The sequence below is a fragment of the Labrus mixtus genome, chromosome 1 (assembly GCF_963584025.1).
Source record: "Labrus mixtus chromosome 1, fLabMix1.1, whole genome shotgun sequence".
Lineage (NCBI taxonomy): Eukaryota > Metazoa > Chordata > Actinopteri > Labriformes > Labridae > Labrus > Labrus mixtus.
This window is the reverse complement of record NC_083612.1, coordinates 23,040,625-23,067,276: the sequence shown is the minus strand read 5'-3', so window position 1 is coordinate 23,067,276 and position 26,652 is coordinate 23,040,625. Positions and strand designations below refer to the sequence as shown.

General features: G+C 39.8%; 2 protein-coding genes across 4 annotated transcripts in view; both read right to left on the bottom strand.

The window, feature by feature from the left end:
* The window catches only part of adcy7 (adenylate cyclase 7), a 570,666-nt gene extending 564,242 nt beyond the window's left edge, over positions 1-6,424 (bottom strand). For all 3 annotated transcript variants that reach the window (XR_009674083.1, XM_061045565.1, XM_061045581.1), the window contains exon 1: positions 6,288-6,424. The gene's annotated coding sequence lies outside the window, so the exon portion shown is untranslated. The remainder of the gene's footprint in view (positions 1-6,287) is intronic.
* A 151-nt stretch (positions 6,425-6,575) lies between these two features.
* On the bottom strand, positions 6,576-26,358 carry tent4b (terminal nucleotidyltransferase 4B). The gene is made up of 12 exons (XM_061045661.1): positions 25,431-26,358; positions 15,912-16,035; positions 13,392-13,438; positions 12,103-12,223; positions 11,714-11,821; positions 11,077-11,205; positions 10,471-10,684; positions 10,216-10,342; positions 9,844-9,947; positions 9,453-9,670; positions 9,115-9,261; positions 6,576-8,882 (listed from the first exon to the last, which is right to left on the bottom strand). Exons 1-12 carry the CDS (start codon positions 25,991-25,993, stop codon positions 8,724-8,726), a joined length of 2,061 nt encoding a protein of 686 aa, XP_060901644.1. The 5' UTR covers positions 25,994-26,358; the 3' UTR covers positions 6,576-8,723.
* Between the last annotated feature and the right edge of the window lie 294 nt (positions 26,359-26,652).

The following is a 26,652-nucleotide window of genomic DNA, read 5'->3' as shown; positions in this document are numbered from 1 at the left end:
AGGTGAAAGTAAGACAGCGAATAAAAAAAATCTGTATCTCTACTCGGCAACAGTATGAGCAAGGTAGTCAAGTTGGACTGGTCAGGTAGACATTCGCCTCTCGAATACACATTTACACAGCATGACCTTCACCCAGGAAAAAGAAGCACTGCCTCCAGCCCTCCACCTTAACTCCGCAACCTATACTTCTAAATAGAAAAAGCTACCAAAGTCTCCTCTAACACTACTTGACCTACCTGACGCTCATGGCTAACCTACTGACTTATCTGACCTGTATGCTAAAGTCGCCACAGTGTCGTACCAACAAGGTAACATGTCAAACCTCACCAAAATTATTTCTGATACATTAGTTATCGAGTATCAAATAAGTGTTGCTTCACTTTCAAATATCGTCTCAGTATAGAGTAGAGAGATGGCAGTGGACAGTCAAAAACTGAGATTTAGTCTCCTGCTGATTGATGACGTAAATTACAGGAACCTTTAAACCCTAAGTGACTTTAGAGAACCTGGTCCCAGCAGCGTCCAGCTTGTGTTTGTTATTTTTATACAGTGGGGAAGCTTCCTAAGATTTCAAAGCACAATATGGGGGGAGGATTCTGGGAGTGAGAGATAGAGAGAGCCATCAACCAAGCAAAGGTCATCTCCACCATTAACTTCTGGCTCACACACACTTACACCAGTATGTATTGAGATGAGGTTAGGTTCGCTTTTAACAGATCAAAGAAGCTTAGCCAGTGTAAAAACAATCCAGAAATGTAAGTCAGTGTGAATCACTGACTGATGACCTAATGACCAATGTTTTTGTTCTCTGTTGGGAAAGGTGTTTACAACCTGCTATGTTAAATACTATGAAGTGACAGCGGGAGCAACTAAGCCTCTTGCCCAAGGACACATCGCACATGTGGCTGCAGGAGCTTTGGATCGAACCCCGAGGGTAAGGCATCCAGATGAAAAGGGATTGCTGGGTGCTTGCATTATGTTCTGACCTTCTGCTTATACAATAAATGTAAAACAAAGTATGTAAAGGTTATTAATTCTGGTGGTCATCCAGAAATAATAATGAAAAACTTGTTTTGCACCTGCTCAGTTGTTTTGAGGGGCAAACCTTTATGAACAATATGTTTAAATTTTGAAGCACGCACACTAAATGGACCTTTTTGTTAAGACAAGCAGAGGACTGAGAAGCCAGCAGAGCTAACACTAGCAGCAAACTGGCAAACATCCATTCAGGGCATGATGAGTCCATTGCAGCATTGGAGAAATGTGTAACATAAAACTATAGTGAGGAAGCTGTTGCTGGTTTCTGGCAGTAGCGTAAATCCGAACTGTTTTGAACAGCAGTACAGCTCAACTTGTTGTCTTTGTTGTCTGCTGAAAAGCTGTCTTAATTTGAGATAAGAATGGTATGGTATCTAGATCGAATCAGTGCATGCATACACTGCCTGCATTTAAGCCTTCAGCTGGGGCATTCACAATACTGGTATTGGAACAACAACAAAAATACTGCCAGATCAAAGACTTTTCATATTTGTTACCCAAACATCAACAACAACAAGTTCAAATAAATCTGAAAACTGTGATATCTTTCATAGCTTGAATGAATAAAGCAGCACAGGAAAGGAGAAAGAGAAAGAGCATTTATAACATCCACAGCCGAGGCTGCACTGAAGGAGGATTAGTGCTCATCTCTGGCTGGAAGCATCAGAGTCAGAGTTAATGAGTCCGATTAGTCCCCTGTGAGTGTTCAGGGATTAGCACACTGTCCACCATGAGGAACCCATCTCATTTCAGACTAAAGAGGAGAGAGAGAGAGCACAGAGCCAGCTGGAAAGAGGGGGGTGAAACATGAGAGACAAAGAGAGGTAAGATGAGGAAAATGGGAGAGAAGGGACCAATGGGTGCAATGATCCGATTTATGAGTGGCTAGAAGCTTTTGGAAAACATCATGGGGTATAATGAAAACAGAAAATGCCTGTTATGTGACACAACGTGTGTGTGTGTGTGTGTGTGTGTGTGTGTGTGTGTGTGTGTGTGTGTGTGTGTGTGTGTGTGTGTGTGTGTGTGCGCGCGCGCTAGGAAGGCAAACCTCCATTAGACTTCTATACTAGCCAAAGACATTAAGAGAGAGTTAGAGTAGCTTCACTAAGGCACACACTCTGTACCATGACCCACAGTAAAACTGTAGAGGAAAGATCACACATTTATTTCAGAATAGTTCTAAGGGAAAATGCTGTTGGGGAGGTGGATGGGGTTTAGTGTACCCTGCTCATGCACAAATGTGTTAATGCACATGGTCTCTTGCACTACTGTGATGGTACTGTATACTTCTTAAATTTATATTCTTCTGACATTGTTGACTTTATTGTCTTTATTACTTTGAGCCCGGTTCCTATTGTCATTTTATTAGCTTGATCTGGTTTAATTTGTTTCCTTGTAAAAGACTTTGTAGTATTGGAGGTAAAATTACTATGATTAAGTTAATAACTATAGTTGTGGAAAAGTACTCTTTAAAATACTCTTCTTTGTATAGCTGGCATTAGAACAAGAAAAATACTAAAACTAATTAAAGAAGAGCGCGTGTGTCTGTCTGCCAAACAGAATGTGTCACAACAGTTCTAAAGAAAACCTGCAACGAGTTGCATTGACATTTCCTGTGGAGGTTCCCCACATTTCCTGTCAAGGTCACGGCCCTATTCAAACACAGACTAAGATTATATGCAGTGCATGCTGCATGCATGTTTTCAGGTTTGATGAAAAAGAAAACATAAATTTGGCAACTGATGGGTTTGATTTTGTACTCTGTATAAAAAAATAAAAAACAATAATTTATCACAGTGTACAATTTCACAATCTTTCAGTTTAGGTATAAAAAAGTGATCATCAGTAAGCCTGAAGAAATCAGACAGTTCATTAGTTTAATTTGAGCTCAGACAGCCAGGATGTCAGGTGAAGGGACTGCTGACCAACCTGCAAATAAACTCCATATAACTGACATTCTGTTACAATTTTGTGTCAACAATTACCTCGACTTTGAGAGTACAGGGAGTTCACTCTCATTGTCACTTTCATGACCCTAAGCACTACCCACGCTACCTTTTCACTATTCTACAGAGGAAATACAGTCTCTCCACCAGAAGCTAAAACAATTCTTTATGGTGGGGAAGTGGGCATTTACTCAAGCATCTGCAAAACAAATTCAGCTGACTACACATGTAGCTCACCCTTGAAATTTCAGGACATTTTCAAGAGTTTCGTGCAAGCGTGAAAGCACAAATGCAGAGACAACCAACCAACCACTCTCATATTCACAACTACTGCAAATTACTGCATCTACACACATTAGCCTAACAAATACGTGTTTGAACTAATGAGAGCAAGCCAGAGTACCTGGAGAGCTCCCATGCATGCATGGTGAGACTATGCAAACTCCAGACAAAAAAGTTCCTGTCCGACGGGGGTTTCAAACCAGGAACCTTCTTGCAGCACTAACCAATGTACAACCATTGCCAAGTCAAAAATATCAATATCGCTTATTCCCATTACTGATATTAATTTGATCACCAGGAGCCTAGCAAAGGTCTGGTCAGATGAACAGTGAAGCTAGGGATTCAGACTGATAGAAAAGACACTTGAATCTATGTGCATTAGTCCCAAAAAGCCAACATTACCCAATTAACTTTATATCAATGACTTCAAACAATTCATCAGTTAATTTAAGATTCTTTGAAATAAATGTTAAGTTTTTGGAAAACCCCAGCTGACAAACCCCTGAAAGTACTTAAATGACTTTGAGAACCACTGTTTTAAATTGCCGTCATGGTAAGCTGATGCTGCATGACATAGGAAAAAAAGAAACACAAAACAACTCCACCACTGGTTATTAAGAGACTCATCACAAAAAAAAACAATAAAGACAGTAGACTATGCATCACTCTAAGCAGCACATATACATTCCAGGGCTGCTCGTTTGTTTGTGTGTGTATCACAATGCTGCACAACTCACAACAGACAGTCCCTATCTGGATTCATCAAAGTGTACATTTATTCTAATAAAACAAACAATTATTACAGTGTTCTCATCATGTCAGAATGAGATATGTCACAGCATGATAATGGATAATTGCACACCAAAGGCAAATGCCAGTGAATGGTGTCACAATCTAATTTTCTATGGAAGAGGCTAGGCCTCACAGCAGAGCATTGAACCACTGATCCATGACCAAGAACTTAACCCCAGCCTCCTATGGAACCGCTCACTATTATTATGTTGGAACAATTGAACGTCATACTTCAAAACCAATAGACTGCTTGCCCTCTCATTTGATTTTTCACACTCTATACATGTTTCATTGATCTAACGGATCTGTTTTGTTCTACAGTTTAAGTACACTGACTTTAAAATCCTATGCTGGCAGGATAATTAAAATGTGAGGGCTCTATCCACATCAGCAGCTTCCTCTGTTTAATACTGCAGAATTAACAAAAGAATGAGTTATGTAATCATCCCACTGATACGCACCCCACACACACACCATCATCATTATGCCCATCGTGACACTATATATGATCTATATGGACAAAAACATTAGATAAAAATACTGAAAGTATGTGCATTGCATTATAAAATACATTCGTAATTGAATCCCAGCGTTAACACGTGTCCTTCTTCGACCCATTGCGAACATAAAACAGTTTAAACTGCAAACATTTAATCAGGAGTAGAGTCATTTTCTGATGATAAAACGTTTGTGCATTTGTACAACAAAAAAAATGTTTGGTTGCCGTTGAGAAACCTTAACATTTCCATTAACTTGTTGCTCAACTTAATGAAGATGTCTAAAGTCTCAGTAATAACATCCATTGAAGAAAAGTTACATTTACCCCTAGATAATATGTACATATTTCCCCCCTAGATTTTTTTAAAGCTTGGCAGTAAAAGTCGTTTTTTTTATTTCATAATATACCATATATATAGCAATAATTTTTTTTACTGAAAAATGCAAAATATCCATTGGTGTTTTCCAAATGTGAGCACTTGCTGCTTATAAGTAACTGATTGATCAGCTGTAAAATATATATATATATATGTGTATTATTATTATTATAATTATTATCACACATGATTCATTACAGCAAAGGAAGCTTTTATATATTGTGCAGGTATTGTGCTGTGTTTATGTAAGGAGGTGAAGTAAAGTATTACCATCAGAATAAAGACAATAATATAAGATTTATTTTGTTTGCATGTCCAGATCCTACTGAATAGTTGTTAAAATCATGCATTCACACTGGAAATAGACCACCACTGCATTTGCACAAACTTAATGACTTTTATTTTGAATCTGTAAAAGCAAATTACTTTGCTGTCTCCCAACAACTAATGGCACAGCACTGTAGTTCAAAATTCACTCTATTTAACATGAAAGTCATCTTGCATTTGTATTGCTCAACATTGCCTGTTTTATGAGATGAACTCTAAAATGCGAGGGTACAGGCACCCAGGCGCTGCTGAACTGCTAAGCCCCTGAGCATGATGTTCAAGGAAGTGATATGAAGAGATAAACTCTTTCAAGTCAGGACCACTTCTTCATAGTTGAAAAAACGAAGAGACGCATGAAGAGAGGTAGCCTTGTCTTGATCCCTCTGCACTGTATGTCTTTTATCCCACCCAAAAGAAAGCATCACAATGAAGCAAGGTGCTTGAATTCATCAGGACAGGATGAAAATCCAGCATGGTTTCACAAACTATTTTTGCTCCATCCTGTATTTCAAATCATAGCCGTCTGACAAGTCTGTGAGTTCAGACTGAATTACAAGATGAAGGGAAATTAACACATTTAAAACCCGATATTAATATTGGACAACTGCCTGGAGGGTGTCAACAAAAATAAACGTCAATTTATCGCTGAGGTAGCTCGTATGCAATGTTGGCATTTAAATAACGGAAGCTGAACTGAAGTGAACCAAAGTAAGCAGCCTTTTAGCATAAAGACTGTGGATGACAAGAGGAGCCAGGTGAAGGGCGAAATAGAAAACGAGATTTAAAAAAATAAAATCACAAAATTGAACGTCAGAGAATTTAAAGCCTTCGACCCAAATCAAAAGCTTTTAAAGAGAGTTAAAACTTTCTCTTTGGCTCGTAAATCCGTCTTTAAACTGTCTTGGCGAAGCAGCAGTGAACCTTTCTTCTTTACGCGCAATGTCGTACGCCTCATGGTATAGTAGTGTACAGTATACGGTTTCAACAAGACACACGTTTAATAAAAACAAAAGCTTTTGTGCCTTACCTGACAGAATTATATCCCGTCCCGTACACAAATGTTCAACGATAACCTGAGCGCGTGCTGTGGTCTCCGTTCTTCTCCTCTCCAAGTGTCAGTCCGCGCGCTGCTCTAAGCGAGGAAGCCCCTCCCCCCTCTACTCTGTCAAACCCGCTCTTACTTTGAACATCAATTTACATCCCAGACAGTAATGCTATGAGGGTTTTGAAGTAAAACATTTACACTCTGACCCCCAGTGACATTACATGTGTTAAAAAAAGACGAGAGAAAGAAAAGCATATCCCAACACGAGGCGAAATTGTACAGTTTTTATTGCATGACTTGTAGCTGCAGAGAAACAACGTTTCAGATGAATACAGGTGGGTTTGAAGCCTTCCTGCAGTGAAGGAAAATGCTCAGTGGACTTTCAGATGGCAAGGCTAACTTCATTTCTCCTTGTTCGTCTGCCACGAGAACAGCGCTTATATACTGCATTTAAACCTCAACTGTAGCAATAAGAGATGGGGGGGGGGGCAAGAAACCATACTTTCAACACTAGTAGGCTGTATGTTCAAGCATTTACTTATCAAATGTGCTTTACTATCTTAACACAGGAGACTGAACTTAGTCAGCTGAGAGCATGGCATTCTGTAGGTGCAGTAGAGTAAAGGTATATTACATTGTGGTTTTTCTTTTTATTGCGGCTCCTGTTTTGTTTTACTGTGTGCAGTTTTTGTAGCATTTCAGAGAGAGACCATAAACAGGGATTGTGGTGTGCTTTGGTGACTCAATCCCTCCAACAAGCACTCAGCTCAAGGGTGTTTTGTGTGCAGCTGGTCTTTAAGTTGAAATGTCAGTCAATCACAAAAAAACCCCAGAAATTTCAACCGTCCAAATGCAGTATACAAGGCCAAACTCTGTGGGACTGAAGACTTGGAGCGATAACTCCATCTACAGGCTAGTAGATGTACTCCACCAATAGAGGGTGGGCAGACGGGCATCAAGTGTTTGTTGCTAGGATAGTTGTATAAAATAAAATAAAAATCAGCTCCCTTTTAAAGTAAGTAGACCAGCCACATATTAAAACAAAAGTTTCACTCTCTTCAGAAGAGTGAAACGGTCTCTTAAACTTTGCAAAGTAACTTGGTCACTCAACTGTTACTGGAAAAAAAAAAAAGATAACAATTACTGTACCAGAAAATGTATCTTCCCACCACACCTCCACGCTCATTTTTCAAATATAGGACTCAAAGATATGGGCTCTAATGTTAATCATACATTTATCCATACTATATTCATATAATTAATAAAAAATAAATACATTTGACAAATACAAATGATTCTGGGTAAATTACCAAAGAAACAGATTATCACCCACAGTTTGTATTGTTAACACATTTTTTCAAGTGTAGGATTTCTCAATAAAACCATTATCATTCCTCCTTATTATAAAACTTCTAATCTTTAAAGCGTCTAAACTGTGGCTGTGCTATTGGGCTCCTTCCAGACATCTATAGGGCTGTATGTGAGCACTGGCTCACTAAAGGCTAACTGTTAACACTGTAGCACACTCACAGAGAGCAAACAGGAGTAAAAGTAGATGCTGATGATTTATGTTGGCAATGAGACCCAAACCAGCTCTCAGCTTTGGCCAAAAAGCTGGGGGCACAACATGTGCACGTTTACATGTCTTCAATCGGTATATCTTGTAAAAACGTAATATGAAACATTTTCTTCTTACTTGTATTCTTTAACTGTTTTTTTTTTTGCTTATGTGTTTTTTTTTTTTTTTTTTTTTTACAAATCTTTGTATAACCTGTTGAGACTTAACAAAACAGATTAAACAAACAGAAAAATCAACCAACGAAAAAAATCTCATGCATAAGTTATGTCCCATTCTTACTGATTGCATTTGTAAGTTATCATTTTAAAAAAAAAGAAATCTGTGTAGATATTCATCTGTTGTTCAACATTTTTGTTTTTGTACATTTTAAGCAATTTCTTCTTTTTTTTGATAACATTTTTGATCCTATTTTCCAGCCAGCAGTCCCATGTATTGCTGTAAAGTAAATTCCAGGCACCCAGCATGTCTACTCCTGTACAGCAGGAGGCGCAAAAAGCCGTGATGTATAGTTGCTGGCTGTGGAAATGAAAAAAAAAACACTCCATAAAAGAGGCTCTTGGGAAGCAAATGTGGGTTTATCCTTTGTGATTTCAGTTCAGGTCCATGAAATTAGAACCCATTTCCTATAACAGTTCTTTTTTTTGTTCTTTTTTTTTCTGCTAGAAATTGTTGCTTGTCATCCCCAAAGGCTTGACAGAGAGACAGAAACTGCAGATGTTTTAATACTTCTATCAACCTCCTGAGGCTGGAGTCTGGCAGCAGAAGTGGACAGGACAGTCAGTCAGTTGCAGACAAGGAAGGGGAAGAGGGATGAGAGGTGGGGACAGTTGAGGTCACCCCTATCTGCAGAGGTCATCTTGTGTAGAGTCTCGCACATTTTTCCTCTTTTTGCTGTTGCCCTGGTGGTGTGGTTTGTTGTTCTGGTGACTTTTGGTGCTTGAGGAGGCACTCTGCTGCCCGTGGTGGCCACTCTTTTGGTGGGAACGAGGCGTCCTGGCCTGGGGAAAGAACCACAGAAAAAATATTGAATGTACCTGCAGGATTTGTGTTACAGCTTACTGGTTTATTACCCTTTATCAGACAAACTTCTTAAAAAATAGAAAACCTAAAAATATCTAAAAATCTAAAAATATGCTCACAAGAGTTGTTTTCAGGGACATACATTTTTTATTTCTGTTTCTTTTTAACCTTGTGATGCATTATGTGTTGTATGTGTGAAACCTAGCATACCTTTCCTCCCTTGTTGTTTCCAGATGGAGTGCTGGTTTTGAGGCTCTGTGTTCGGTGATTGTTGACAGCAGCAGACTTTTCTCTGTGGGTGCTGGAGCCCCGGCTGGGCTGCTGCTTGGCTGTCTTACACGGTGTGCCATCAGAGTCCTGGAGAAAACCGACAAAATGGATAAGTAAGTAGTATGACTAAAACAATTTGTCACAAGAAGGTTTACTCATGAAGCTGTAAGAGTGTGTTATTGTGTGTGTGTGTGTGTGTGTGTGTGTGTGTGTGTGTGTGTGTGTGTGTGTGTGTGTGTGTGTGTGTGTGTGTGTGTGTGTGATCAGCGAAGACTGACCGCATCGCTAGAGCTGGAGGCTGAGGATGTGGAAGAAGGCGACAGCGGGGAGGAGGAGGGAGAGGAGCGCAGTGAAGGTGATGGCGAGGAGGAGTTGGATGAGGTTTTGCTGTGGGGAGCCGACGGCAGAACAACAACGTCATCGTCGTCATCATCATCTGGGACGTTGTTGTTGCATTCATCGAGCTGCTGGGACTCAAACAGTTTGACATCGTTTCCTAGAGAGACAGAAAAGGGACAATTGTCTTATCATTCCAGAATTGCTGTAGTGCCAGACCAGGTCAGGTTCGACTGACCAGGAAGTATGCAGCTTTACACTCTCTTCTTAACCTTTTTTATTTTTTTTATTTTTTATAAATAAAATATTGTTTTTGTCATAGTTTGAACATACTGTTGAGTGGCAGATCATTCTGAGTCGGGCTCCCCCAGTTCTTTCTGATCCATTCCCTGTATTCATCCACCTCCTGTGTTATACGGATTATTCGGCCAAGTATGCTGCAATGAAAAAGAGACGTGTTAACTCAGCAGAATAAAAGCAAATGTTACTAGAAACAACCTGATGCTCTGAGTATGATCAAATAATACCAACCTTGATGAGAAAACATTGAAAAACTTAGTGTTATCTTGTTTGATTCTAAACACAAGGCCTGGATATTGCAACACTACACTAAATTGCTATGAGAGAATTTGTGATTCATCAACCCTTGATTCAAAACAGAACAGTTTCATTAGCATCAAACAGGTGCCTAACTTTGCTCCTTACCTCTCTGTCTCATTATTGGGGTAGTACTTGGCGATTGGGGACACGGCGTGGCTGAGCACCACATAGGCATAGTCAAACGCCTGCTTCACCTGCATGGCACCATATGAACTCCGGCCAACATCGTTATCTGTTGGACACGAGACAGATTTATGTAAATATGTGAACCAGACAAGATGCCAATAGATGCTGCTACAGTATTGGAATTTTAAGAACCCTCTACCACGACCCTCGATCTTTGATGTTCAATGTTTCTACCTGGCTGCAGAGGGTCCTCGATGTAGAGCATGGAGGGCCTGTAACCATCCATCATGTTCTTCTGAACCTCATCTTTGGCAACGTAGCAACCGCCATCTTTTATCCTGATGCCTGTTTTCAGGTAGTTGAAGTGGCGACCATAGAGCTCAAAGAATTCAATGAGGAGGACACCGATGTTGATGTTGGGACTGCAGACATCCTCCCTGTAGTGAAGCTGGAAAATACACACAGTGTAGTTATTGCAAATGCTTAAGTGAGTGGGATTTACTACTAAAATTTATCCAATTTTAAATATTATCTTCAATAGTTGCTGACACGTTTCGTTTCAAATAAAAGTATGGATATAATGGCCAGAAAAGTGTTATTCCAGGACATTATGATGTCATAGTTAAATTGATTATTGACCTCTAGGTAAAATATGTCATTACTTTATTTATTTTAACCTTTCATACAGATGTGGGAAATTGTCATAACTAAAGAATGAACTCCCAAATTAACCTGAAAAAACAATGCCACTGCTATCGCTAGTTTTACAGAGAAAAATAAAAGATAAAGAGTGCGCTGATAAACATTAAGAGCTCTTGTTCGTGACCATGTGCAACTTACCTGCAGGAAGCTGACAGCCATGAGAAACAGACTGTAGGAGCCAATTCCACCGGTAAAAACCTCATTGAGGTCTCTCTGCAGTAGGAACTGCTTCAGCACCAGGACCAGGTAAGGCAGTACAGGATATTTCTACAGGACAGAACACAAAAGACAGGTTGAGGGGACATAGTAGCAATAGTTTTGGATGCCTACAGCTCCCTCTAGAGGACAAAAGGGATTTAAAATCTAAGATGTTCAGAAGTCTATCTTGTTCGGCTCATCACCACCAAATGTATGATTAACTTTAAACTTAAAAAAATGTGACATCAAAAAAGTAAAATCAACCTGCCTTTGATATATGCAATGCAACTTCAAGCAGGTTATTAAATATCTACTCTAAAAAAGTAATACAAGACATTACATTTCATAAAGCCACATTTTTCATCTTCTGTTAAGTTTATGTGATAAACATTACATTCATGATTGTTAAGTTATAGTGTTAAAAGTAACATGTGCATACAATATACCTACACATTGAAAAATAAAACTATATCAGTTGTTTTTCAATGTTTTAAAAAGAGTAGAATTCACATGTCAATAATCAAAGACTCTTTACAACCTTATACACTAAACAGACATCTTGTGTTAAAATCTATACCTCTTTGAATTCCTTGATGAGTCGAGCAGCTTTAACACCACTCTTCACATTAAAGCTGATGTCCACTTTGACCTCAGTGAAGGAGTCTGTCAGTTTGATGATGGGAACCTGGAACACACATGTTAAGATCAGGCGCTGACACTGGCAAGACACGTCTATTTATCAGGGATGTGATCAAACTTCTTTCTTACCCCACTACTTTTTTTACAATTTCCTATTCTGACACGTCACATTACTTTAGCTAGTTTGTGAGATTAGCATGGTTATACAGCCAGAGTTCACAAAGTTTAAAATTGCAAGATTGAAATAAGGTTTTATGAACTATGCATGACTTGTGATTTCATAAACTGAAACTGCAACACAGTATCCCCCTTGCGAGTGAGTCTTACCGTGGCCTTGTCCAAAACTTTGATAGAGTTCTCATCTGCAATATTCCTCTTCCGGAGAGCCTCTTCCAGCGTCCAGAGGGGAAGGGTCTCCCACTTCCCAAACACTACCAGGTCAATGTCACTGGTGGGAAAGAGAGACACTACAGGTCACACATAGCATTTCTCTTTTTCCACTCAATATAATGATTACTCCAAATGGTGTTCATGCTTATAATTAATGCTTATAACTGTTTCACAAGTCCTTCATTGTAAATGCGCTTTCTCACGGTAACCACACATTCCAACGTCTCAGAGTGATCTTTATGAAGCTTTAAGAAATGCTGTAATGACCTCCCAGACTCACAAGTTAATTATAAGTATGATACATTGCTTCTAAAAGGCACATGTTTGAATCTGTCTTATATTTTTACATTGTTCTTAAATTTATATTTTCAAATCAGATTTTTTATTAATGATTACCGTAATACACAACAGTCAGTTCTAATAGACACGAAATTGGGAAAAAACTGTAACTTACACTAGTATCTTCCTTTTGTATCCAACCCTAACCCCCAAAGCCAGTTAAGAACAAAACTGTGACCAGTGCATCCTGTTACACCCCTATGCCTTATTAAACAAACATCAGGTGGAAAAGAAGTAATAGAAGGGGCTGATATTAGAGTCTCAACTCTATGAAACTTGCCTCGTGCTACTGTAACATTACATCACAACACTGACTGTTGTGACGTAATGTAAGACAATTGTAACTTGTGAATGAGCTGTTGTAGGTTAATCCGGGTTTACTATATGTGATGCTATATTTCGTGAAACCTTTCATGAAAATTATCGTTTTACTTAGAAATACTTTCTTTTTTCTATTTAGTTGCCTGCACTTGAATTGAAACTTTAACCATAAAAATGTTATCCTTGTTTTACTGAAGTGATCTTAGATACAATTCAGAGGGATCCCTACATCAGCAACACTTCTATGTTAGTGGTACAAAACATTGTGGCCTAATTACAGGCAAAAAACACACACCACTCTGAAGAACATGCACCCAAACAGCTTAGTCCCATTTAAGTGCTCAGTACGGTGTCAAGAGTCCACTAATCAAGGTGGACTGGATGGGTGTCTAGATCCAGGATCAGCCATGCTAAAAACAATTCACTGGCTTGGCAGATAACTGTCTTCTTAACATAGTCTGGTATTTTTGGTAGAGAGCCAGTTAGCTGTGACATTTGGGCAAAGACAAATCAATAAAACATGTGTTTAAAGCTCCAGGTTGGTTGAAAAGGGGGGAAATGCTTACCTTGTTGGTAGATAAAGACCAGTGCTGAAACTCCCAAACACTTGGACCTGTAGCAATAAGTCAAATGGTTACATAATGCAGTAACTTACATAAATGTATGAACATTATCATCATGTGTCAAAGTGTTTTTACTCTCGAAGGTCCTTTTTTTTGTCACTCTGATATTTTTAACAGATAATAACAGGCAGAGTAGACTGTATTAATCATTCTCTGATGTTCCCACACTTCAATACTACAAAAACCTGTTCTCACACCTGTACAGCTAAACTCAGCTTTGATATTATGACATGCCGAAACAAACCACAGGGGTGTGGTGCAAGTCAACCTCTCAGGGGTAAAATGAAACCGTGTGTTGAATGAATATTTCAAACACTTGCGTTGCATTTCAAGTAAAGACCAGGGGTGGCCTACATGAATCAACAGGGGTTGACATTTAAGTTATATTTGTCGCTATTCATGCTAACCGGCCACAAGATTATGACCACTGGCACCGGAAGATTACTTTACTCCAGGCTTTGCCAACCTTGGGGTCCAGACCACATAAGGGGTCGCATGGAATTCAAATGTGGGTCCCCTGAAATTATTGATCAATGAAAAATATATTGTAGCATCATTCCTGAATTAAGCTACAAGACGTTATCCAGTTTAGCATCGGCCAATGTGAGCTGCAGCCCATGTTAAAAAACTAACAAACTTGCAGCATCTCTCTCTCTCTCCCTCTCTCTCTCATCAGTGAGTCATGCGTCCAGCATTAATTTCCAGTCTTGTTTATACACACTCCCCTGGCTGTAAACATCGCACACTGAGAAAAATAAAATCCTCACTTTGTGCACAAATCTCATCCGGGCTTTTCCTCCACTGTCCACAATAATATACATGAAATAGCCATAATGTGGTCTAAAATTAATGTTTACTTGCAACACAGTAGAAACATGATTGAAAATATTATATATAATAATTTGGAGCCAAAACAAAGAAATTGAACTTCATCTGATTAGTTAGAATCTTTCTCTAATTTATCGAGTTCGTCCTAAAGCACTTCTTCAGTTGGCTGTTATGACGTCCTCCTGCCGCACAGGCTGTAAATCCTGGGCAACTGGCATCGTTGATTCTAAAAACATTTGACCATACTAGCTTATATGAGAAATCCTTTTCTAAAACCCGTGTGTAAATAGAGTGAGCACGCTTACAGGAGAGACAGCAGTGAAGCTGATGGCGTGCTTATGGAACATTAAAGAGATGATCCCACAAGAATCAGTGACAAAACACCAGTTTCACAGAATGTTAAATAATTAATTATATGTTACTGTTTTTTTTTTTTTAAGGCAGTACCAAACTGGTCGAGGGGGCCAGTGGAACATGCAATCAGCAGGCCCAGAGTCTTTTAATCACGGGCCAGTGGGCCAGTTACAATGTCGAGCCCTGATCATGAAGTTTCTTCGGTGCCCAACTGATGTGAAAAATTGCAGGACGTTGATGTACAAACGTGTCTCTTATCCTTCATGCATTATCAGGCATGTAAAAACAACAACATCAACATCCGGTGCACAAATTGGTGTGCAAACAAAAATAGATTTAAGCCCTGACCCTGGCTTTACTCCCTTGAACCATCTCCCGACATGCCACTTACAAGTAGTGTAAACTCTGGTTTACAGCCCAGTCACATGTGCAGGCTAAGCTGATTGCAGAGCCATGTTTGTAAATGGGAGCATATAAGTCCTGGAGACGTCTATGAAGGATGAGTTCACTTTAAGTGGTCACGTAGGTGAGCTACTCTTTAACTTGACTTGGCACTTCACCAGTCAGAATTTTAAAATCTGAAACTAAACTACAATAAAGGAGTTTTCACAGACATTTTTGTCACAACCCTAAACCCTTGTTGAAGCTTCAATATACACAGGCCAAAATACTGAGGATACTTTTCAGAGTGTCTGAAGGATTTCTAGGCATCTAAGCAGATCAATTAAAGATACATCACATTGAGTGGATGACTAAGTTACCCTTGCTCATGCCCACAGTGGAAAAGGAGTAATACTGCGCAGGATGCAGGCAGTAAAATTCTCCTTTTTTTTTTAGGAATGGCTAAGCCCAGAGCAGACATACTTGGAAGCACACAACTCCATCAGCGGGATCTAAGTCAGCAGGATCAGGATTGCCTGAGGTGGTGCTGATAACCTGACCCAAAGAGAGTACTATGCAGCTTGATATAAAACACAGCCTAGTTCATTTACAAGTCCAAGTGTGCCTGACCGATTCATTTAAAGACTTATACAGCTAACAGTGTTTATAAGTGATCAGTTATATTCCACAAATCCATTTGTCCTGCCAAATATAAACTCTAGTGATGATAATAGACTAGAGATTACTGCCAATATGTTTTTTTAGCTGACAACCGGGGGAAATTCTTACTCAAAAGCGTGTCTGTCAATCCTTAACATCCAATCCAAACAAAACTAACAAAACAAAACACGTCAGAGAATGGAAGTTTAGACAGCTTTCAGGGTTTGGGGAGTTGTGTACCTCAGCACTAGGCCACAGGTCATGGATGACTCCCTTTATTCTGTCCACCACCTCCAGCCTCATCTTCTCCTCCTCCGGCCGTGGGGAGATGTACTCGTAGAAGTCATTGACCTCCTCGTGTAACCTGCAAAGCACAAAAACAACACAGTGTCATGTCAGGAATGGTAATTTTCCATAGTTATCCCCCCCCAAAAAAATCTAACATCCAGATCATCTCAATACATTTGTATAATAAACAGCAGGCAAAGTTGAAGAAGCATATTAGCTTTACTGAAGGCATGATCGCTAATATACGCTTTGCATGTAGAAAGACATTGAGTACAACAATGTATACATCACACACTTCCTTATCATTCTACAGCAAGGGAATGGTCCATAAGAACCAAGACATGGAACATAAACCATAAGAGACTGGTGTCAATTATTGAATTGATTCAAGAACTAAGACATTTAGCCACATCACGATAGAACGACCAGTTAGAGGAGACCTAAGTTATACAGCTGTGCACAACAGAATTTATATGGCACATGTCACGCAACCATTTTAGCAATGAGAAAACACATCCAGAGGTGCTCTCATTCTTTGTTCAATCAGCTCACTCTCTGCTAGAAGCAGAAAAAAGACATAATGTGCAATGCCAAGGGACTGGGTGCCAACAGTTGCAGATGTCACCGACTGACAGGACATTGCTAATGGCTCAGCTACTACCACACGAAACCCCACTTTCTGCATGTAATAATATGCTGAGATTCAATCCCACCTTACAAGGGCAACGGTTATTAACTTAACTTTTAACTTCATTTTCTCTTCATTCCTCTGTTTTCCTTCTAATCAAAACACAAATCTTACATGTGGCCGGTAGGAGAACTGATAGAAAAACAGAAGTCTAATTGTAGTATTCCCTAGCTGCAGTGATACAAAGGTGACACTTAGCAAGGCCACTGAATGCAATCATTATTTTAACTATTTGTAAAAAGGCAGGATGTACAAGTTATGCATTTATGTAAGAGCAGCATAAGAACATTGGGTGTCAGAAAAGTAAACCTTTCCTTGGCAAATAAAAGTCTCTAAAAGAGAGCAGGCACCTCCGGGAATTGTCTTAATGGTTCAATTATTTTCTTTCTTCCTCCTTGAATATAGGAACTGCTTATGAGCACTTGGGCAATAACATTCTTGATTTCAACAGAAGGGTGTCAACAAACATTAAGAAAACACATAGCAACGTAGATTTGTGATTTAAAGGTCCCTTATGACAGCAAGGTTTTCTTTTCCAAAACAGAAGCAGCAGTAGTCTACCCCAAATTCACTTTTTCTTTCTGGGAAAAACAGTAGAGCCAAGCAAAATCAAAACAAGAAGCTCTACTGTGTCCAAGTGTTATGGCAGAAAACAAACAAACAAAAAAAAGCAAGGGTACCGCATTTGTCCTTGGGACAGGTCACCTTGCCCACATGCTCTGACCTTTCACTGACCAGTTTTGCCCAAACAGACAAGGACAAGTCTCTGTGGGTGGACAAATAGGAACACAAACATGCACCTAACTTCAGAGTGCACATGCACATTAGCAAAAAATACACAATGTGTGTATTTGTTTCTTTTGTGAATAAAATAAGACAACAAAGCAGAACCCAGGTATACCCCAAAACATTAGACAAGAAAAACACCGACAGCTACCAACACACAGACTGACTGAATTTTGTCAACTTCAAATTCAGTTTGTTGGTGTTTGTTACAGGAGAAATGTGTGTGTATGTCTTCGTAGCCACTCCTCCAACATGTGAGCTAAATTGAACGACGCATCTCTTTTCCCCTGTGCACAGTACTGAAGAGCCTCAGTCATAGTGGTTAGGTTCCATTTAAAGGTAAATGAAACTCAGAAAGTTCTACAGTCTGCATTTGTTTTGATATCATGGTTAAGAGAGCTCAATTCTGAATCACTCAAACACCTCAGCCTAGAGCCTAGCAATTTTTTCAGTTCATGTTGTGTTAAAACTTAACTGAAGGATTTTACGCATGTGATTTAGGTTCCAGGCCCAATGTACTTTCAAACACAATCTATTATTTTCTTTTTGATAAGCCTTCTATCGCAAAGCTATATAATAAATTGTAAAAAAAAAAAAAAAAAAAAAAGACATGTCTAGTACAATCTACATCATGAGAAGTGAGTGTTTTCAATCCAGAGCAGCAGCACTGATAGGTTTCATTTCACAGCAAACAGACTTCTATTGCACCCTTATCATCACATGATTGGAGCAACCAAAGTAAACACTTCTCATACCCCGCCTTCTTGGCTCAGGTTACATCTCAGCCCTGTTCTTGTGCCTGGGGAGCACATGCACTCTTGGCACTGCTTATCTGATAATCCCTCTTGCATATATCATTGTAATGTTAGGTAATCTCATGGAACAGGTTTCCAAAGAGATGTGGCTCCAAGAATGAAAAAAATAAAGAAGATCTTCTTTTCCTGACAACTCCTTCTGACATGATAATTCTTGTGTCACGAAATGTTGCCAATTGCCCTACTTGCAATATTCAAATCATAGTTTTTTTAAATATTAAAATGAATACATTTATCATACCTGATGTATACGGCAGCACAAATTCATTTTAGAAATCCATATTTGCAAAGAAATGTTTGGATCAGTTCATCTGTGCTGCAATCTTTCTTAGATTGTATTATTCATATCTTCATATTACTGAACGTTAGTTATAGCTTCACAATGCACAGCACCAGGAGTCTTCATTCCTAGTTTCTCTTACAGAACACACTGCAATACCTTGCCAGAGAGGCATAATCAACTTTCAACTGGCCGACAGGAGGAATACAAGAGTATGAGTAAGAGAATGTAAAAATGTAAAGCACAAAGGCAAAAAGAGAGAGTAAGCAGCGAAAGGGGGGAAAAGAACATTAAAAAGGTAGAGGGCCAGACTGACAATAAGGTGATAAGGAATGAAAAAGAGGCAGGGAGGGAGGATTGGGTGTGGCTCTGAAATGCCTTCATGTGAACGAGAGCCATCTGTTAAGTTGGGTATGAGGAAGTAGAAAGAGGTGGTTGCATCAAACTGAGCATTATTTACTGACAGATATTTATCTTGATTAGGACAAAGATGTCTGTCAATCAGAATCAGAATTGGGGTTTAGCACTTGTAGCAAAACTATAAAACTAAATACTAAAAATCAGGCTGAATGAAGACAGCAGTTTATGTGTCAAGAAGCACCTGCCTGAAACACTTGAGCTTATGAATGCAGAATAGCACCAGTGACCATTGTCCAAAGAAGAGACTCCACTTGCATTAACCTACTTTCTCAAAGCCTTTTAATTGTGGGCCTCGATAACTGAAGCAACATTAGAGGGTAGAGTGTGTTATAGGACACTGATCTGTCTAGGTTGACAGGAAGGGAAACAAGTGACCGCATGAACCGGTTTTCTAACAGAAGCAGAGGTGTCCCTGTCCCACAGAAGGCAGATTCATTAATGTTTCATCAATGAACTGATCTAGGGTGCTAAGAGTTGGCCACTGAAACAAAACAGCTCCCGTTACACAGAGCCACTGCTGCAGGCATGCTCAGAGTAGAGCAATGCTGCAGGGAACCTTGGTCCAAACAAGGAAAGACCTGTGACAATAGATAGTGTGCTACTAGTGTCAGGATACACGTATTGTTTTGTGTAATCGGTGTACAACAACTCAACCGCTCATTTCATAGATTTCTAGTCACATGGTTAGTACTTCTATGTTGATTGTCATAAGCTTTCTGACTTTTTGTCAACATAAGCAGAAGAATTCGCTATTTGCATAATCAGATTTCTTCCAGAATTGATCTTGGAAATTCCTGGCAGAAAACAGACTCTATGTCTGTGTCCATAGGCAAACAGTGAGAGCACCGACACTACCAGTCCGCCCCTGCTCGAGCCGGCCCGGGCTCCTCGTCCAATATAGCTGTGAGACGGTTGCTGCCGACAGGCCGGTCTTGTGTCGCAGCGGCCCCTGCGGCTGGTGGTGACCAGCGGCGGCGGTCCCGGTGGCTAGCAGCCAGCTGCCGCAGCAGCCATCTCGCCGCTATATTTATATTTTTTTCCATTATCAGCTTTCTCCATAGAGCCTGTTAGCATAGCTTCCAAGCAATATGGCGGACGTTTCGATTCTGGGAGTGAGTTCCCACCCACTGATCTGTGATTGGTCTGTAGCTTCAGTGGTCGAAAATATGAAGAACTAGTGTTGTAGTTTCACACCGCTAACCGCAACAGCTTCCAGTGACGCAAAAATCGTCATTTTGCGTCACTGGAAGCTTCTTTTCAGACTCAGAAAGATTTCCCATCTCAGGGGTAAATGAGGGAGAGATGCACAACCATTCAAAAATACTACCAGGTTTCTAATGATACAAAGCTTAATGCAAATGGGTGAAGTATCCCTGTATATATATATATATATATATATATATAAATAAAAGTAGCATATGTATATAGCTTAATAAAGATAAATAGCTTTGTAAGACATTATGGGACTTACTTTAGTTTTGTTTATAAACTTGTAAGACGAAGGGTTTTTGACATGACTCGAAACGACAAAGAAAGCTGCTGTCCTGCTTTGATCACTTAGAAAAGCAGGCACAGCGTCTTTTTTCAGTTGTTTTCAATAGGTAGAGAGCGTGTGCAGCTACGAGCGCTCAAGTTGAAAATCTTTCAACGAAGAAGAAGCCTTTAGTATGACTGTTATTTTGCTCTTGGTACAGTATGTACGAGCACAGAACATTTTGCTCAAACTCTCTGACCCCTACAGGACCATTTTCTATAATAGCTATAGAATGCATATAAAAATGTGAATCATAACCCAAAATATTTTAACATTTGTAAATGACGCCTGACCTGATACAATTCATTTATTTCTTAACTGTTTTTGGTAAACTAAGCATTTCAGCTTTCTTCTTCTTTTTCATGGAAATATAAAAGTTGGTCTTCAAAACTGAAATTTGATTTCATGACAATACTTGTGCATTATCATTAAAATAAAGTAAATCAACAAAGCCGCAATAGTACAAATGTGTTGTCGTATTGAACACGTGCTGAGAAGGTCACAGCCTGGGCCTACACACTGAAAAACTGTTGTGTGTCACTTGCTGACTGCATTGGCCTGCTGCATGGGAAGGGTTTCCATTGGATGGAAAGGGGGGGGGGGAATCCTCACTAGAAATGGCAAGGCTGAGTTATGTAGAGCTGCCCCCACGTGCTGTTCAGAGGGAGCCTGTTTCACCTAAAGTCCAACTGAGCAGCATGAAGGCTTCACTCTCCACATGCTTACATGCTTTGGCTAAGAGCCAACCAGCAGACAGCGAGGTATAGACAGAGAGAGAGGAGGCAGTAGAGGCTGGATGAACCACGATTCTAATAATGTAGCCTCAGTCACAGAAGTGCTATCTTTGTACTAATGCTGCCAATCATAAATCTCCAAAAGACAGCGATAAGAAAAAGCCATAAAGCATGAGCCAGGGCTACTCATAGGTAAGCGATTACCTGATTCTATTAGCCTGTCTGTAGGAATGTAACGATACTCTCAACAATAGATACAATACGAAACTGGCAGAGCATCATCAACTGGCAAAATTTCAGCCGCAGCAGCCATGTCTGTACGCCGCTATTCAGCTATAAGTGTCGGAGGCGTGAGGACCTCCAATAAGAGAACTGAAAGGCAGATAGCTTCCATTTTGTTTAAAAAGGGAATCCCAATGTATTTTTCATCTCATTGTACCGTTACATCCTTATTTCCAAGTGATGTTGTGCTTCACCAATTTAAACTAGCTGTTAGCTTTAATCAATCAACTGCAGGCCACCCTGCCACTTCTTCAACTATGGGTCAAAGATGCAAATGTATTCACAAGAGTAAGAAATTCAAACCATGTTAAACTGAAAAGAAGGCTTCAGAAGAAACAAGCAGAAACATAAGTAATTACAGGAAGCTAGCAAAGCAACTAAAGCTTGAGGGGGTGACGAAAATCTGTTACACTTGAACTATTGCAAAGGTTTCCACAGCACAACAGTGAAGCTCTTGATAGGTACTTAAATGCTTCTGAATATAATTCCACAATTTCCCAGTTTGGGATCAATAAAGTCATTCTATTCTATTCTATAAAGGTCAGTGAACAGTGTGAGTAAACTAGCAACTTTACAAACACTCAAAATTTAGTGGTGGGTGATAACAAATATATCCCTATTTTTAAGGCAGGATCATGATCATTATTTTATCATGATTCTTTTTCATACTGACCTTTAGAAGTATCCAAGAGTGAAAGTAGCCATTTCCACTCAAAAGAGTAAACTAATACTCAAAAAACACACAGTAAAAACAAATAATAACTAATCAAAAAATATGATATAACAACACGGACGCCGGGAGCTGCTGCAACAGAAGGCCACCTCACACAGCAGATGTCTTATTTAAGTCTTATTTTGCAAGTTACTGACCAGTTCAACTATATTTATTTCCCTGTATAATGTTTTTAAATACACAAACTGTACTAATGAGTATAGTTTATTTGAAAAATGTCTTTGTCTTCAGCAACAACCACACTGGTTAACACATGAAATAGTTAAGATGTTTGCCAATAGTTAGCACCATCAGGAGGGGGGTCTTGAGGTCTCCCCCAGAACTTTTTAGCAACAAAAAAAGTATTTTCCTGCTTTCTCATAAACTATTATGCACAAAAACAGTGTTCTCTGTACCACTTTAAAATCAGGATTTAGTTCTCTTTTGTGTCTTTAAATCTGTTTTAGTGTTCATCAGGTACATTTTCACACAGTGATGCATTCATTAAAAAAATGTGGACTTCAAGTAATCTGTACTATTTAAGCCCTGCAGAATTCTTACAGCTGAAGCTTCATACAAGTAGCCTTTGTTCCTAGGCTATGTATTTTTTCATGACATGACTGTATTAACTTTAGTTTTGTTTATAGACTGGTAAGAATGGCAAAGAAAAGATCAAACATAATCCATTATTCTGTGACACATGGTCAAAGTAAGTTTTACTGAAAGAATAGTTTAATTCATAGAGGGGACAGGACAATGATTGACAGTTACTATGGTTACTCACTCTCACCTGCCTGCTACACACTGAACTAGAGGAGAAAGAGCTGCTGACTGATATTACTTAAAGCAGCATGCATGGAAATCAATGCCTGAAAATTCATGATTTAATGATAATAATAAAGAAAATAAATCTGATATCACCACCTTCCTCTGTTTCATAACATTGTTTCATTCTCCATTCCATTATTACTACAGGTGAGCGTCTAATGGAGAGGCGGGGAACATTGCACCTAGCCTACAACTTAAAACCTACAACCTAACACAGGATGAGAACCCTGTTCATCCAGACACCACTGACACTGTACTTTAAGGCTACACTGGCTTCATTTCCCATACATGGAATCTGAGCAACTGTTGCACACCACCTAAACCTAGGTGTAAAATTCCCTTAGTACTCCTAATCAGACTGAACAGACACTGAAAGAGTTTCTCTCTCAGAGGGTTGGTTTTGTTTTGTGCAAGTGTGGAACTTGTAAGTTTACACTGATCCCTTTCCACCATGAGGCACATTGCCTGCTTGTACCTTCTCTGTTCCAGAAAGACTTTAGGGGTGTAAAACCCAAATAAGCACATGCCTCTTTCTCTCTAGCAAGAACCAAATGTGAAATCATTTTACATTTGGTAAGGTTTAAGGGCAACTACCGGACTCTGTTAGTTAATCCACCACTTCCGTGTTGTTCTTTTTTACGTCATGTCTTGCCTTATAGGAGACGCCCATACACCCACCCGTCAAACAGGGATATTCTCCTCCTGCTACGAGGTGCAGATCAGGAGGATTTCAGGTGCAGTCCTACGGTAATGTTCAGGAGTTCATATGTGAAAGCGGCTTGGCATTGTGAATGGGCGCGTGGATGTTTGGTGTGGTTACACAGAGAGTTCTCTTTGGTAGTGAGTGAGATTGAGGCTGTGAGGTTCAGGTTCTGGTATTAGCCGAGCTAATCACTAAAGAATGTCCTTATGCAAACACAGAGCTTCCTCATAACTATAATGGGGATCAGCCAAACACAGTGCTACACTCTTTGGAGCTCTGCTTGTCTACACATGTCAAACAGAGAGGGTTGGGAGGGGGGCAAACCTCTTTAAAACAGAGCTCCACCTGTTGTAATATTTTCCTCGTATTATAATGGTTTTTTTTAAATTGGTGAGGAAAGGAGCTCAAATGGCTGTAATTATGTCTTGTGCATTGTTTTAACATGTGACTAAATACTACTGAAATGAGCTCTAGTACGAATTACTAGAACTAATTAATAAAATCTGAATAAAGCAGAGTATCTAGTTTGTGACAATTGCCCACTGAATTAATGAATTGAAAACTCTGATTAAAGAAATGAGTGGAAACAATTTAAATATCCACTGTGGCTTAACCATCTCATTCTCACCACCTTGCTGGATTTGGTCAGTATTTTGGGGGCACTACCTGCTGATATAATGCAGAGCATAGACAGTATATAACCATGCGATCTCCATACAAATAATATAAGAACCCTGTTCTTATAACAGCGTTATTATGTTTTCTGTTAGCCAGTGTGTTACTTTCTGTTCTTTCACTTAATTATTGTGATTGTGTCAAATGACAGGTAGCATTGGTATAAAGGCACAAATTCTCATTACAGCCTCACATTGGGGATTCTGTTGCTTTCCGCCACTTCCTCCTTTTGACGTCATGCCCTGCCCTCTGGGACCCCCCCTCCCTTCCTAAAATGTTTCATAAGTTCAAGTTGGATTCATCAACTCTTGTATGATATTGAAAAGTTTTAACTACAGGTTCCATTTTCTAACATGTTCTAATATGTTTGAGTCATTATCAATCCTTTTGAAGTATGTCTCTAAATAGTTTGACAGAAACAAAAACGGCCTTTTTTAGCTTTGTGACAAGAGATTCCCCAGAAAACCCAAATGTTCTGTCTAGATAGTCAAAGAAAAGGAGTACATACAGAATCCTAAATTGACACTAAAGCCTTTAGTCTATCAGAAAATGTGTAATTCAATATCCCCACACTGGGAGACACGTTGTTCATTCTGAATAGAAATGATATGAAAAATGATCATCTGAATATGAATTAGTTTTAAATTTTAAAGACTTTAACTGTAAAATAACCAGTACAATAGTATTCTGAATGCAATTGTATCAGAAGTTTTAAGAAAACATTTAATGTCAAATACTCGAATCAAGCACAAGTCAATTAAATGTACTTAAGTAAATGTGTTTTATGTTATTGGCACTCCAATAATTATGAAAATAACTATTAAGTTATTCAACAGTGGATTAGGTGGGTGGGGATGACACTGTGGGAGTAGTCTCTCCCTGCACGTCACTTCAGTGTGTGTTTTAAAAATGTCGGGGGAAACAGTTTAATAAGTCATGGCTAACAGGTTTGCTGTTCAGCTGAAAAGTGACACACACAGCCAATCTGACTAATGGTATGAAACTCTTTCTTACCCGATGATTCCTTCAGAGTAGTTCCTTACTTTCCATGGCGTTCCCGTGAACCCGTCATAGCTTCCTGTATTCAAGCTGCTGCCACTGTTCAAGAGGCTGGAATTGAATCCGAAAGTGCTGGCTTTATTGTCTCTTTTTCTTTTGTTGGGGTGTCCGTCTGTCAGCCCCCTCCACAGCACAGCGACCCCGCTGCCCTGCAGCTGCCCCCCTCCGACGACACCGCCCCTGCCCGTGGATCGGTTATTATGGTTGCTATTGGTTTCCAGTGGTATAAAGTCCCGTTGTTCCGTTATCTCTGCGTCCCCCATTAAGGTCGACATTCCCCGAGTCCTTGCTTCACCGATACCGGTGTTTGCGTCAAGTACCCCGTTTCTGCTGGTAAGGACGGCTCCCGACGCCCCGTTCACGATCGCTTTCAGGCTCGCTGTGCTCTGAGATCCAGTGCTGTAGCTGTTATTTACATGCATGTACCCGAGTCCCTGTGTCGTCTCCCAAATCTGCATCCACAGGTTGTTGGCTGGTCCACGTTGTTCTGGTTGAAACCAGGCGATTCTCGGATCCATCAAACGACACTGTAGGCAAACCGCCCCCCCTCCCCTCAACCCACCGACGAGCAGTCCTCAGCTCGTGTGCGGCTAGCCAGGTCGCTAGCTAGCGTTAGCTAGCCTGCTATAGCCTCGTTATAGCTGCTAGCAGAGGTTCTCCGCTGCCCGTTACTTCTAGAATCTAAAATAAAAAAAACACGTTCCGTAGCAGCGACGACTAAACCAGTTGTCAACCAAATTCATCCACAGGAAATAAGACAAGAGTAATTATAGCGTTCAAAAATGTGTCTCTTGCCAAACTTGAGGTTGTAGTCAGTGCACACATGCAGCAGCTGCTTGTCGAAGTGCTTCACTGACCCTTTCCTCCTGATCGTGGGTCCGTCAATGGCGGAGTGTACGTCGCTACCGCGCATGCGTCAAGTCAAAGTGGGCGGGTTGATATTTATGTTACGCAACAGACAACTGTTTCTTGTTACATAACAAAGTCTGATTTATCTTTCTCTCATCAATGTGAAATGTACGTGTTAGTACCATACGGTAGTACACCAACGTAAACCGATTTATTTCCCAATAGTAGCCTTTTCAACTAATTATGAAATTAGATATTTACATATTCTACACATCCCAGGATTACACCCGCCTCTTAGGTCAATGTGATGGTGAATTCAACATTTTGA